The 13,590-nt window shown below is 42.8% G+C and overlaps 1 protein-coding gene across 4 annotated transcripts; it reads right to left on the bottom strand.

Moving 5' to 3' along the window:
* LOC8073723 (ureide permease 1) lies at window positions 222–3,037 on the bottom strand. 4 transcript variants are annotated; one of them, XM_021448576.1, is made up of 7 exons: window positions 2,205–3,037; window positions 1,786–1,930; window positions 1,557–1,701; window positions 1,433–1,474; window positions 1,223–1,347; window positions 1,001–1,134; window positions 222–559 (listed from the first exon to the last, which is right to left on the bottom strand). In XM_021448576.1, exons 1-5 carry the CDS (start codon window positions 2,433–2,435, stop codon window positions 1,326–1,328), a joined length of 585 nt encoding a protein of 194 aa, XP_021304251.1. In that variant the 5' UTR covers window positions 2,436–3,037; the 3' UTR covers window positions 222–559; window positions 1,001–1,134; window positions 1,223–1,325. The 4 variants fall into 4 exon arrangements, with proteins under 4 accessions (XP_021304251.1, XP_021304252.1, XP_002436861.1 ...); XM_021448577.1 differs by having other exon boundaries at window positions 222–556; XM_002436816.2 differs by having other exon boundaries at window positions 222–1,134; window positions 2,205–2,475; window positions 2,615–3,037.

Here is a 13,590-nt window from a genome sequence, read left to right as displayed (position 1 = left end):
TCATGTGACATCTGTATATTCTTTGTCATGAGGTATGACATTGGTTATTTGTCATAATATCTGAAACCTCGCCACATGGAAAAATGCCACGTAAGATGAAAAGCTGATGTGGCGATGACATGGCATAGAAAAATAAATGTCATAAAATCAATTCAGCCCTCAAAATTCAGCCCAACCCATATAAATCACAACACAGCTCATGCATCACAGACAGCCCATCATCACAGAAATCAGCCCATACATCACATAATATTATCTCCAAATCACCAGTCTTACAATTCAAGAATCTGCTGCTTGAACACAGCAAGACATCACAATAATTTTACTATAATAGTCTTACAATTCAAGAAATTGTTGTCTCAAATTTACATAACAACAACGACACAATAGCTTACTGCTGAAGATCTGGCAGAATGCCTGATGGAAATTTCTCGGTGAACAAGGTATGAAGGAAGCCTTGCATTTCAAGTGATTTTTGCCTCACATTTTCAGTCTCCTCAGCATTCTTCTTGGCTGCTTCTTCAATCTTCCTTGATGCCTCTTTCTGTTCCTCTAGCTGCTTCTCCAAATCAGAGATTTATAAGCAAACACAGACAGACCAGAAACTGGTTTCAGTTTTTGTAAATAAGTGGAAGGAAAAACTAACAAATTAGTATTACTTAACATGCTAGGAACTAGGAAGTAAAAACATGTTGTATCTTTGACACAAGAATTAGCTTGCTTGTAATATGACAACCCATAAGGTAACTTTGATACATTAATATGACAACACATAATTAGCTGTAGGGATATTCATATTGAACACCTCAGTGATAACTACAAGGATTAATAACCAAAAGTAGTACTATTCCGAACAAAAGACTACAAGAAGGCTTAACTAGTATAGTGCATTCTCACCCTGTACAAAGTATTACACTTCAGTGTCATAAAATAACAATTATAGCAGTAGCTTTTAGCCTATTCTAACAAGATTTTGAGAGAGAAGGCGGTGTAGACCAACAGGTGCGGGACACCCTTCCTCAGGGCACGCCACTGGTCGTTGGTGGCTAGGTTGATCGCCGGTGAGAAGAGAGAAAAGCAGGCCCCAGCAAAGAAAACGAGACTGAGGCCTAGCAACTTTCTATGGCCAAGGACCTGCGCCAGAATTCAGAAACCACAAGTGTTAGTGATGCTGCTGCAATTGTTGAAGCTTCATTCAATTGTGTTACTACAAGAGAGCAACCTTGATTGACCGTCTCTCCTCAACCTGGATGATGAACTCTGCAGTGCCTGGTTTCAACTCATTGGAAGCGCTGTAATCTTCTTCATCTCCATTCTTCGATTCTTCAGGAGCAGGCAGCAACTTCGCTGAAAAACAGAACCAATTTTGTTGTAAGCATATGCATGAACGAACAGAGTTTGTTCAGCTTCTAAATGTTCAAATACTACCTACCTTTGTCTGAAGTCACTGCTGAGCTCGATGTCTGCACTCTTCCTACAAATATTTAGAGCTTCTTGACACATGTTTCTCGACAGAAATGTGAGATATTGTTCAGAAGAAGAAATGGCTGTCTGACATGCTTAGCTTCTGTTCATCATCCTTGGCATTGGAAGAATGGACGGCTGCACCAAGGAACACCGCCATGAGGAAGCACACGACACCCGGGAAGAGTATCTCCGCTCGATTGATACGACCATCGAGAAAATAATTTATGGTCGTGCCTGAACATGAATGATGTGCCAACATCAGCAATCTCAAAACCATTTTCATGCTGACAAAGGATTCATAGGTGTATATGTACGCACCTGAAACAACTGTCATGCTTGCGCAGATGACGTTTGTCAATGATAGACCGGCAAACGCCCATGCGTACTGCGAGACCAGGTTCCCAAGACTGAGGGCAAGGCCACCGGCCATTGCGATTAGGACTGAAGGCCAATTGTCCTGCATCTGCCATGACATTGCAAACATAATGGTTAAACTTGCAAACAGTGTGGCTGCAATGCTCAATTGTTTAGAAGCATCAGGGTCCCTCTTGGTTTGGACAAAATCCCATGTGTAATTTACCATGACATGGCAGACAGAATATGCTGAAAATAATCGAGAGCTAAAGGTGCTTGCTAAGTCTATTATGTCAAGTGTAATTTACTACCGAAAGGGAAGGCATGCCCGTCAAACTCAGATAAGCAATTTCTGACAATCCTAAGGGATCCAGAACACTAACCTGGGTGAGCTGAGTGAAGAAGTCTTGCCTGCTATATCCAACCTGCCCAAACGCGACGGCCATCAGGACGGCGATGACGAGGTTGGTGATGGAGTAGTCGAGGTAGATGTGCTGAGGCAGCCGGCCTCTGCGCTCCAGCAGCGTCAGGAGAGCCGGCCATGTGCCCAGGAGGAAGAGGGATGCCGGCATCAGCGCCACGGTGCCGCCCCTGTCCTCCACGGCGACGGGCATCTCGCCCGACAGCGATGGAGAAGAACCGATGCCGAGGGATCTTTGATATATGCACAAGATGCAGTGCGACGCTGAAGAACTACTGGGAGATCTCGCCCAGCTTGGTCAAGCAGGCAGAACTACTTGGGAGATCTCTACCAACGACCAGTCCCAGCTCGAGCGTGGCGCAAGCAGAGTACCTTTGGATTTGCGTAAGCAGAGTTGGCGCCTCCCTCCGGCCTGCAGCTTGGTGCCTCCCTCCGGCTCAGGGCTCCATCCTCCGGTTTGCAACTTGGCGCCTCCCTCCGGCTTAGGGCTCCGTGTCCCCACGGCCTGGTGGTGGTGACTCCTTCCAGCTCTGGCGGGATTCGGTGGATGTGGGGGATGCGGAGGTGCGGCGGCGGGATGCAGCGAGGCTAGGTTTAGGTGTGGATCCGTGGATGCGGCGGAGCGGAGGTGCGGTGGTGGGATGGGTGGATGCGGCAGATGCGGCCGTGCAGAGGAGCTGTGTGGACTGCCGCGCTACGGCGGCGGCGGCGTGGACTGCGTGTTGAGGCACTGCGGGGTGCCCTAGGTTTCGAAGGAGGGAGGGGAGAAGAGGATAAGTCTGGGAGGAGAGTGCGGCGTGGACCGATGGGGAGAAGAGGATAAGTCTGGGAGGGGAATTTTTTAGGCTGGAGGGTTTTTGGGCCCATCTGTCAGTGGCAATTGGCTAGGCGGGATGGAGTGTTGGGCCCACGTGTCGCTAGCACAGTCCTTGGCAGGCAGTGAATTTTTGGTCTGGTGCGTGGGCCCCTAATGTCAGTGGTACAGTTGTTGTATTACGATTTTGGAATACATTTTTAGGGTAGCAAATGATTTCAAATTGAAATTTGGTAAGAAACAAAGTTGTTGCAGTCATCGAGATCTACCATCTTTATACTTTTCATTTTCTCAATTGAGATTGTTTGGAGACTACAAATTTTGAAATTCATAATTTTCAAACTTGAAACCAAATTTTGGGGTACTAAATTATTTCAAACAAAAAAGTTTTCAATACAAAGATTGATCTACTAATTCATATCTACAATTGTTATTTAGGACTTTTGTGCATCCGAGAAAGTGATGATAACTTTGTTCTCAAATTCTACTCATCCCTCTCATACTCTCGTCAACTATGAATGGATAAGTATAATTTGAGAACAAAGTTCTCACCACTTTGTCGAATGCACAAAAGTCCTAAATAACAATTATAGATATGCCAACATGGACAAGAGTATTTTAAATATTTCTAAAAATATTTTTTGACACCCAACCTATGTTAATTTTTTTGACATTTATAAATTAGGTCTCATGACATAGTGAATATTGTCATAGTATGGAATTAGAATAGTTCTATGACATTTATTATGACATCCAGCTTTTTTATGTCACTAGGTCAAAATGCCTATTACAGAATGTCATAATCTGAATGATATAATGACATCACGATCTATTGTCATACTAAATATGTCAAAAAATCATGCATTTCTTGTAGTGGAATACGACTCACCCAACACCATCGGCTAGGACTTAGAACTCTTGGCCACATCCACTTGTATTCATCCCTGTACAAGCACTTAGGTGCAAGATAATACAAAGTCTCCCCCCGCTGGACGTAGGGTCTTCTCTTGCTCGAACCAGGATAAATCTTTGAGTCATTTGTGTATCACCATCCGGAGAAGGGAGCCCGCACATAAATTCGCTCGTTGGTGTCACCACCCGGGGTCAAAACACCGACAGTTGGCACGCTAGGTAGGGGTCCTATGTGTTACCACTGATTTCCCATCTCTTTCCGGATGGCCACTCACATCTCGCTGATCGCACGCTCCACGGTGATTTAGTTTAGGAGCCTTGAGTTCATGTCCACCGGCTTCGGCTATGACATGATCCTACTCTCGATCAAAGGACCTAGAGGGGCTCGTATCACGTCCACACAATCAAAGGCTCCGAGACGGCCTCGCCACCACACATCCCTGCCCAAGAGGAGGCGTGGCCAGCATCGCCACCGCTCCACCATTGCTGCGCGATCATCGCCTCGTGCGGAACGGGCAACAGTGGAGGAGCCGACAGCTCAATGCGTCGAGACCACTGTCACAACGGTCAGACGTCAGAACGGCCACGCGACAGCGTCAGGAGGCAGCATACCCCGTGCACCCTCACCTCCATCTGCACTGCTACCACACAGTCTGTTCGCCACGAGGTGAATGCTTCTGTTCGGCTTGGACAACGCCGCGACGTCGCTCACCAGGGCGATATGTCTAGGCGCCGGGACGTTCGTGGAGCGACCACTAGTCCTCCCGCGTAACGCAGAGACACGACAGCAAGCTCCACAAGTAGCTGAGCAGTCAGGTTTTCCCCAGATACGCGGGCTTCGATGCCTAGGACCTGGACGATACACCATCACCACGCCCAGACAGCAGTTGGCGGAGGAGGGGCGTGGATGTTTCTACACCGCCAAGCCAGACCCCGACTCTGAATCCGAAAGCTACGACCCTACCAGGGAATGCTTCAACATCAACGGGGCTATGGCTACCATGGACGACACGCAGGACGCCGCTGCTGGTGCTCGAGCCCCCACAGCAAGGGAAGAGCCCAGGACACCTGGGAACGACGGGCAGGTGGACACACCACCTCGAGACGATAAGGCCGTGCCACTTGCGCAGCTGTGAGAGCTCAAAGCCAAGCTAGACAAGGATCGCGAGCGCCTCAACCAGCTTGAGCAGGCCCTCGAGCGAGACCAACCGCACCCGCACGGTGGGGGCGCGCGTGGTCGTGCTCGATGTTGACGGTCCTTAAGTATCAAATTTAATTATCAAATAAATAAAGAAAAGGATCCAAATGAAATCAACATCCAGACTTAGGGTTTTATCTGACAGAATTCCACGAGTTTTGGTGTTTGTCTATTTCTGCAGGGGGTTATCAGGAAATACGGAAGAAAGGCCCACACGTCGGGATTACATAGAGATATTAACGTACCGCGCAATTATCTTACATCTAGAAGACTCCAGAAGCCACGAGACCGAAGCGGAGGCGAAACGGGGCCAGAGGCAGGGCGCCCGCCCTCCTGCCCTGGGCGCCCGCCCCCTCCCTGAGTCCAATCAGGACTCTGCTTCGTGGGAGATCTCCATCGACCTAAAGGATGAATCTAAACCATACAATCTATGTCGGTTTGATCCAATGGCCCATATTCACTTGAAGGGACTATAAAACCAGGCCCCCTGGCCCCTGGAGGAGAGAGCCTCTCAACCCTAATTCATTGTTCTCAAGGGAGAAGAAGCCTCTGATCAAGATTAGAGCCACCACATCAATTAGATATCTAGATTAGCATAGCTACATAGGATTAGAACTAGAAGGAGTCAATCTTCGATTGGTTTCCGGATCTGTCAGGAGGATTCTTGGTAATTCTCTAATTGTGCTTCTAATTACTTTCTAATTATCTTTGTTCTTCAATATTATGAATATGACTTTGTTCTACTTCAATATATTGCTTATGACTTTGCTCTACTTGCTTATATTCAAGATTATATTGTTCTTAGTTTATCATAGTTATGTACTTGGCTTAGTTAGATTCGATCTATATACATGCTTAGGATCGTATAGCGTTTATCCATCGGATCCATGGGTAAATGATAGATATTGTGTAGGCGTGGTGCTTATACCGTATTTATCTGCGATTGTACCCAATATGCCAGATCGTGGGGTGGTTCGTGATAGTGACAGCTTCATTGATTCTTATATAGTCCCCCTCTCGTGTATTGGGCTGGCAGAGCAATATTATTACAGGGGAGTGATTGCTATGTTTCTCATTTACCTTGCTAATATCACTATGCATGGGCGTAGTCTTGTCTCACAATGATTGCTAAGTATGCTTGCACTAACTATGATATGCTAGACTATATAGTTGAGAATAACTTAGGGAATATTCTTATAGTTCGTTCTAATACCATGCTAATGACTTTCTAGAGTATCTAATTGAGGTGCTTATCATATTTATTATGTGGCTAGATCAGATTAGTTATCCTTGTCACTATTATTATTTCATATATCTTTTATGTGACACTTATCCCTGTATGAAGAGTTAGATATAATGTTCTCAATTATACATGCAATGATAGATGCTCAATCTCATATTCTATTCTGTAATCAATAGTGATGATTGCTAATCCCTTCCCAGTGGTAAAAATATAAATAACGATACCTGGAATACTTCCCGGTTAAAATGCTACATCGGTATTAATCTGTGCGCTTGCAGATCCCATTCATTATTTATTTAGAAGAGCAATTGCATATTTCAATACCGCGTCTCTTATATCATGCTGGGGATGACAACTTGGCTTAAGTGGTGTGAGGGATATGTTTGGCATTTTTGGCACCGTTACTAGATTTAGAGAGCTTAGTCTACTTTTGGTAATGATGTTAAGAATACCCAACAAGCATTTTTGGTGCCGTTGCCGGGAAAGGTTGATTACTAATCAGGAATAGAATAAAAGATTTTGAGTTATCATTCGCATCACTAATATGATTGAGCTTATCTATTCTCTCATACAGTTTTACCCCGATATTTTTCTATTTTATCTTATGCAGGGGAATGTATGAATAGAAGACATCTTCCAGGAAATTTTGTTGACAATCCCGAAGCATTATTCAAGAAGACGAGAGCAAAGCCCAAGAAGAGATCATCAACACTTCAGCAAGAAGCTTCAACCAATCAAGAAGATCACCGGAACTTGTCTTCAGAGTTCGAAGCCATGGCGAATAAATCAATCCGCGAGTTCTCAGCTCCCACTACGGACAACATCCGCACTGGACCTGCTGCAGAGATCGATGGCAACTTTGAGCTCAAGCCTGGACTTATCAACATGGTGCAATCCAACCAGTTCTGTGGGAAGGCACATGAAGATGCTAGTGCTCATTTACAACACTTCCTGGAGATTTGCAACACATTCACCATATCAGGAGTTTCCAAAGATGCTATACTACTTCGCCTCTTCCCATTCTCACTGTTAGGAAGAGCGAAGCAGTGGTTCTACGCTACAAAGGAGAAGAATACTACGTGGGCACTCTGCTCAACAAACTTCCTGGCAAAGTTCTTTCCTATGGGCAAGACCAATGCTCTCCGTGGGAAGATTACAAGTTTTCAGCAACAAAATGATGAATCTGTTCCAGAAGCATGGGAGCACTTTCAAGACTACATCCTAGAATGTCCCCATCATGGAATGGAGAGTTGGCTATTGATGCAGACATTTTATCATGGACTCGGCAACAGTACCCGAGAGACCATGGATGCTGCAGCTGGAGGAGCATTCTTATCACTTACTATACCACAAGCCACAGCTCTTGTGGAGAAGATGGCGTCCAATCAAAGCTGGAATAAAGAGAGGACCCAAACACGCAAGAGAGGTGGAGGTATGCATCAGCTGAAGGAGGTAGACATGCTGTCTGCAAAGCTAGACCTGCTCATGAAGAAGCTCGATGATAGAGCTGGAGACAAGAAAGAAGTTATGCACATCTACGACTCTCACATGACTTGTGAGGAGTGTGGAGACACTGGACACTCAGGCAACCACTGTCCTGAGATACTAGAGGATGCGAACTACATCAACAACAACTACTACTACAACCGTCCTCAACAAAATCAAGGTTGGAATCAACAGAGGCCTAACTACTCAGGTAATTATCAAGGTAACAATTCTTACAACAATAATAATAATTTTCCACCTTTAAGAGAGTTAGTGTCTAATCAAGGAAAGCTAATGGATAACCTATCTAAGAAATTGGCATCTAATGATAAAATGCTAGAAAATATAAATAATAGAATGGATAATTTTTCTACTGCCATCAAGAATCAAATTAGCTTTAATAAAATGATTGAATCTCAGTTAAATCAAATAGCTGCTGCTGTTCCTACTACTAACCCCGGTATACCATCACAACCGGAAGGATTAGAATCTGCAAATCTTGTAGACATGTTTGATGCAGGTAATTGGAGTAACCCCATCACTGAATTCTCTACTGACCTTCTGCCGATCAAGAAAGGCGATCCAGGACGCCCCGTCATCCCGATCTCCATCGGCATGGTGGACGTTCCAGAAGCACTCTGCGACTTTGGCTCTAGTGTCAACATTATACCCAGGGTACTTTATGAAAAATTCTTTACATATCCTTTATTAGAAACAACCATGTGTTTGCAGTTTGCAGATCAGACGATAACTTTTCCAAAAGGAATAGTGAAGAACCTTTGCGTCCGAGTTGGTACCTTATATGCCCCAGCAGACTTCGTAGTGGTAGAGACCGGAAATGATGAGAGAGCACCTATCATCCTAGGGAGCCCATTCTTAAACACCACGGGAGCTATCATCTACACCAGTGCTGCTAAGATCAGTTTCTACGTCAAAGGGAAGAAGGAGACATTTTTCTTCAAGAATAAGACTACACAAATTCCAGATCACTCCAGACGTGAGTCAAGGAAGAGGATCAACAGGAGGAACAGGAACAAGCAAGTGTGGACCGAGTCAGCTAAGATGGTCACTGTAGTTCATGGAGGCCAAGATCACCAACTTAAGTCACCGCTTTTGACCAAGAAGGATGACCCAGGAATGCCAAGCATCTACTGCTCAATAAATGGATACAACTTCTACAAGACGTTTTGTGACACCGGATCAGGCGTCAACATAATGGCCGCAGTCACCTATGGGCTCTTGTTCGGGACCATGCCACTAAGACCAACATACATTCAGCTTCAGATGGCAGATCAAACATTTCGAGAAGTTAAAGGAATAGTATCTGATGTCCCAGTCAAAATAGACGATCACTTTGTCTACACAGACTTTCAAGTTATTGACATGGGAGAAGATGAGTACGATCCACCCATCATCATTGGAAGACCATTCCTCAGCACCGTTAAAGCAATTATCTACATTGGAACCGGAGAAGTCCATATGCACTTCCCCTCAGAGAAGGTACGCCGTTATTTTACTGACCCTAACTATATCGTTGAAGAATCTAAGCAGGTAAGAAAGCGACGCAACCGCAACCAGAGGAGGCAGATCATCAAGGACGGATGGGCAGACTATGAAGGAGAAGTTGTAAGGTCAGAAGACGTAGAGTTTAAACAGAATTATCCAGAGGAGATTGAAGCACCGAGTCAGGTATGGAAAATGAAGATAACTATACAAGAAGAGGAGGCGCTGCCGAAATTACCGACTACGCCACCCAACGAACCTTAGGACAATTGAGAAAATGGAGAGTCCCGTTCGGAGGACTTAAAAACACCGAACGCCTTGCCAAGAGGTAAACCTGGTAGTTATCCTTTCCCTTTCAATTATTTCAAATAGTTTATTTAGTTAATCATGTTCATGTTATCCTAAAAAGAAAATAAAAATGTGAAAAACAGTACGCCCCATGTGAGTATGCGAGTGGCATGAAACCCATAAGTACATTCACTGTGGTGGCATAAAAATAAAATAAATATTTCTTTTCTGCTTTATAAAATAAAAATATAAAAACAGGGAGTAATAATTATTAAGGAGTCTCAACATGATAAAGGCTAGATATTTATGCTAACACTTAACCCGTTCCACAAGCTTTGTTGTCTATTTGAACTCCACAGAATTTAAGAATCAAGAAGACTGGCAGACGGAGGACATTCTAATCGCTGTCAGAATGCTGCTGACTTTCAAATACACCTCTATCACCTGCTAGCTACATCAAGAGAAATTACGTCAAAATTCAGCTTGGGGGAGAGCACCCCCATTTATCTCGATAAGTATTTCTATCTATCTTTATACTTATATTATTTTAGAATATAAATATACATAACTATGGAAAACCAAATAAAAAGTTTGTGCTTATTTATATATGTCTTTTACTTAGTGTGTTTAATAAATAAATAAAGTGGCTATGCTAATCTGTATCTAAATAAAACTCAAGCATGGATATGATGAATAGTTGCTCTGCCTAATTTGCACATTTTAAGTTCTCTCTCAAGTTTAGATATAACTCTTATAATTTAAAGCTTACTCTAGACCTAAACTTATGGGATGAAAACTTGATCTGAAGTCTAAGTTGTTAACGGATACGATATGGGAAGGTTGAGCTGCTGTTTATCTGTTCCTAGAGATGCTAGAATTCTGGAGAATTTTATCTTTAAAAATCTTTAAAATGCTGCATGATGAGTTCCTGTATGATGAGAGTTTAAATTCCTACCACAGCCATATATACATGCTTGCTAGACTTTGAGCCACACATTTACTATTTACTGCTTATGAGCATTGAGTGTGGTCAAGCTGTGTAGACCTTTAGGAGCTTGTCATGTGGTTAAATCAAGATTCACTTGCACGTTCACTCATATATGCTACTTCTACTCCGGAAGTACCATCCACATATATCCATCCATTTCCATATCCAGAATCACCCAAAAATATTCTACTCCTAATTTGGGAGAGAATAACCAAAAATATTTCTATTTTTCCCTTGTGAAATAAATGCTCAAGTTATCTTGTTACTACCACTTGCTATATTATCTCATGAGATGAGTGCTCTAAAAAAAGAGAAAAAAAAAGATACGAGAAAATAAAAAGGGGCAAGTGCTCGAAACCTCGAAAGAAAAGAAAAAGTGAGACGAGAGGTAAAAAAGGGACAAGTGTCCGACAGTAGAATTAGGGGTACAAGATACACACCTGAGAGAAAAGAAAAAGAAGAGCATCTCATTCTCCTCATAAAGTTTCAAAAGTAAGGAAGGTATGTATCCCCTCAAAGAGCAAAGTAGAATTAGACTTCCACCACCATTGTTTCCACCATTGTTATCACCATTATCACCATACACCATTCATTCGCCACACATGCACATCTTGATTAAACTTATTGATTTGTTTCTTTGGATCCATGGTTTGACTATGCAATAAATGTCTTGTAAGTATATATACTTTATCTCCCACCTATGAGCTCCAGATATTAAAGCCTTATTAGAGTAGGATGAGAGAGAAGGTAATGTCACTATGCTTTACACCACAAATACTACATATCTTGAGAGAAGGCATATACCATTACTGCCTTGGTAAGGATCCAGAAATACCACAAAAGAGAGATCTGAGAGAATCATACAAGGAATTTCTGAGTTTTATTTGAAAATCTGCAAAAACCCCAGAGCTATAGCTGACCAAGAATAAGAGACATGGCACTTGGCTAGACTGTTCTATCTTTTAACCACTCAAGACAGAAGTGACAGTTACAAGTCCCATGGTGAAGGTAAAGTATGTAAGTTTTAAGTCTTGATAGTTTACTCTAACTCAGAGATGAGATCTTATTTAAAAAAAAGCATGAGTACCGTCAATTTTTAAAGATATTGTAACAACTTATGATCCATAGCTGAGTCTATCCTTGCTCAGGGACGAGCAAGAGGTAAGCTTGGGGGAGTTTGTTGACGGTCCTTAAGTATCAAATTTAATTATCAAATAAATAAAGAAAAGGATCCAAATGAAATTAACATCTAGACTTAGGGTTTTATCTGACAGAATTCCACGAGTTTTGGTGTTTGTCTATTTCTGCAGGGGGTTATCAGGAAATACGGAAGAAAGGCCCACACGTCGGGATTACATAGAGATATTAACGTACCGCGCAATTATCTTACATCTAGAAGACTCCAGAAGCCACGAGACCGAAGCGGAGGCGAAACGGGGCCAGAGGCAGGGCGCCCGCCCTCCTGCCCTGGGCGCCCGCCCCCTCCCTGAGTCCAATCAGGACTCTGCTTCGTGGGAGATCTCCACCGACCTAAAGGATGAATCTGAACCATACAATATATGTCGGTTTGATCCAATGGCCCATATTCACTTGAAGGGACTATAAAACCAGACCCCCTGGCCCCTGCAGGAGAGAGCCTCTCAACCCTAATTCATTGTTCTCAAGGGAGAAGAAGCCTCTGATCAAGATTAGAGCCACCACATCAATTAGATATCTAGATTAGCATAGTTACATAGGATTAGAACTAGAAGGAGTCAATCTTCGATTGGTTTCCGGATCTGTCAGGAGGATTCTTGGTAATTCTCTAATTGTGCTTCTAATTACTTTCTAATTATCTTTGTTCTTCAATATTATGAATATGACTTTGTTCTACTTCAATATATTGCTTATGACTTTGCTCTACTTGCTTATATTCAAGATTATATTGTTCTTAGTTTATCATAGTTATGTACTTGGCTTAGTTAGATTCGATCTATATACATGCTTAGGATCGTATAGCGTTTATCCATCGGATCCATGGGTAAATGATAGATATTGTGTAGGCGTGGTGCTTATACCGTATTTATCTGCGATTGTACCCAATATGCCAGATCGTGGGGTGGTTCGTGATAGTGACAGCTTCATTGATTCTTATATAGTCCCCCTCTCGTGTATTGGGCTGGCAGAGCAATATTATTACAGGGGAGTGATGGCTATGTTTCTCATTTACCTTGCTAATATCACTATGCATGGGCGTAGTCTTGTCTCACAATGATTGCTAAGTATGCTTGCACTAACTATGATATGCTAGACTATATAGTTGAGAATAACTTAGGGAATATTCTTGTAGTTCGTTCTAATACCATGCTAATGACTTTCTAGAGTATCTAATTGAGGTGCTTATCATATTTATTATGTGGCTAGATCAGATTAGTTATCCTTGTCACTATTATTATTTCATATATCTTTTATGTGACACTTATCCCTGTATGAAGAGTTAGATATAATGTTCTCAATTATACATGCAATGATAGATGCTCAATCTCATATTCTATTCTGTAATCAATAGTGATGATTGCTAATCCCTTCCCAGTGGTAAAAATATAAATAACGATTCCTAGAATACTTCCCGGTTAAAATGCTACATCGGTATTAATCTGTGCGCTTGCAGATCCCATTCATTATTTATTTAGAAGAGCAATTCCATATTTCAATACCGCGTCTCTTATATCATGCTGGGGATGACAACTTGGCTTAAGTGGTGTGAGGGATAGGTTTGGCATTTTTGGCACCGTTACTAGATTTAGAGAACTTAGTCTACTTTTGGTAATGATGTTAAGAATACCCAACACTCGAAACATGTACCGACAAATCATCGGGGACGAGGAGCCCGAGCCGCTCGTCATCCGCTTCCCTCGAGCCGGTCAGAACATCATGG

The sequence above is a fragment of the Sorghum bicolor genome, chromosome 10 (assembly GCF_000003195.3).
Source record: "Sorghum bicolor cultivar BTx623 chromosome 10, Sorghum_bicolor_NCBIv3, whole genome shotgun sequence".
Classification (NCBI taxonomy): Eukaryota; Viridiplantae; Streptophyta; class Magnoliopsida; order Poales; family Poaceae; genus Sorghum; species Sorghum bicolor.
Note: the sequence above shows the minus strand (reverse complement) of the source record. Positions and strands in the feature narration are given on the sequence as shown.

Coding starts and splice junctions, on each gene's coding strand:
- LOC8073723 (XM_021448575.1), bottom strand. CDS start 2,435: ATGCCCGTCGCCGTGGAGGACAGGGGCGGCACCGTGGCGCTGATGCCG. Junction 1,702..1,785: donor AAGCATGACAGTTGTTTCAG/GTGCGTACATAT, acceptor ATTCATGTTCAG/GCACGACCATAAATTATTTT. Junction 1,348..1,432: donor AGCAGTGACTTCAGACAAAG/GTAGGTAGTATT, acceptor TCTGTTTTTCAG/CGAAGTTGCTGCCTGCTCCT.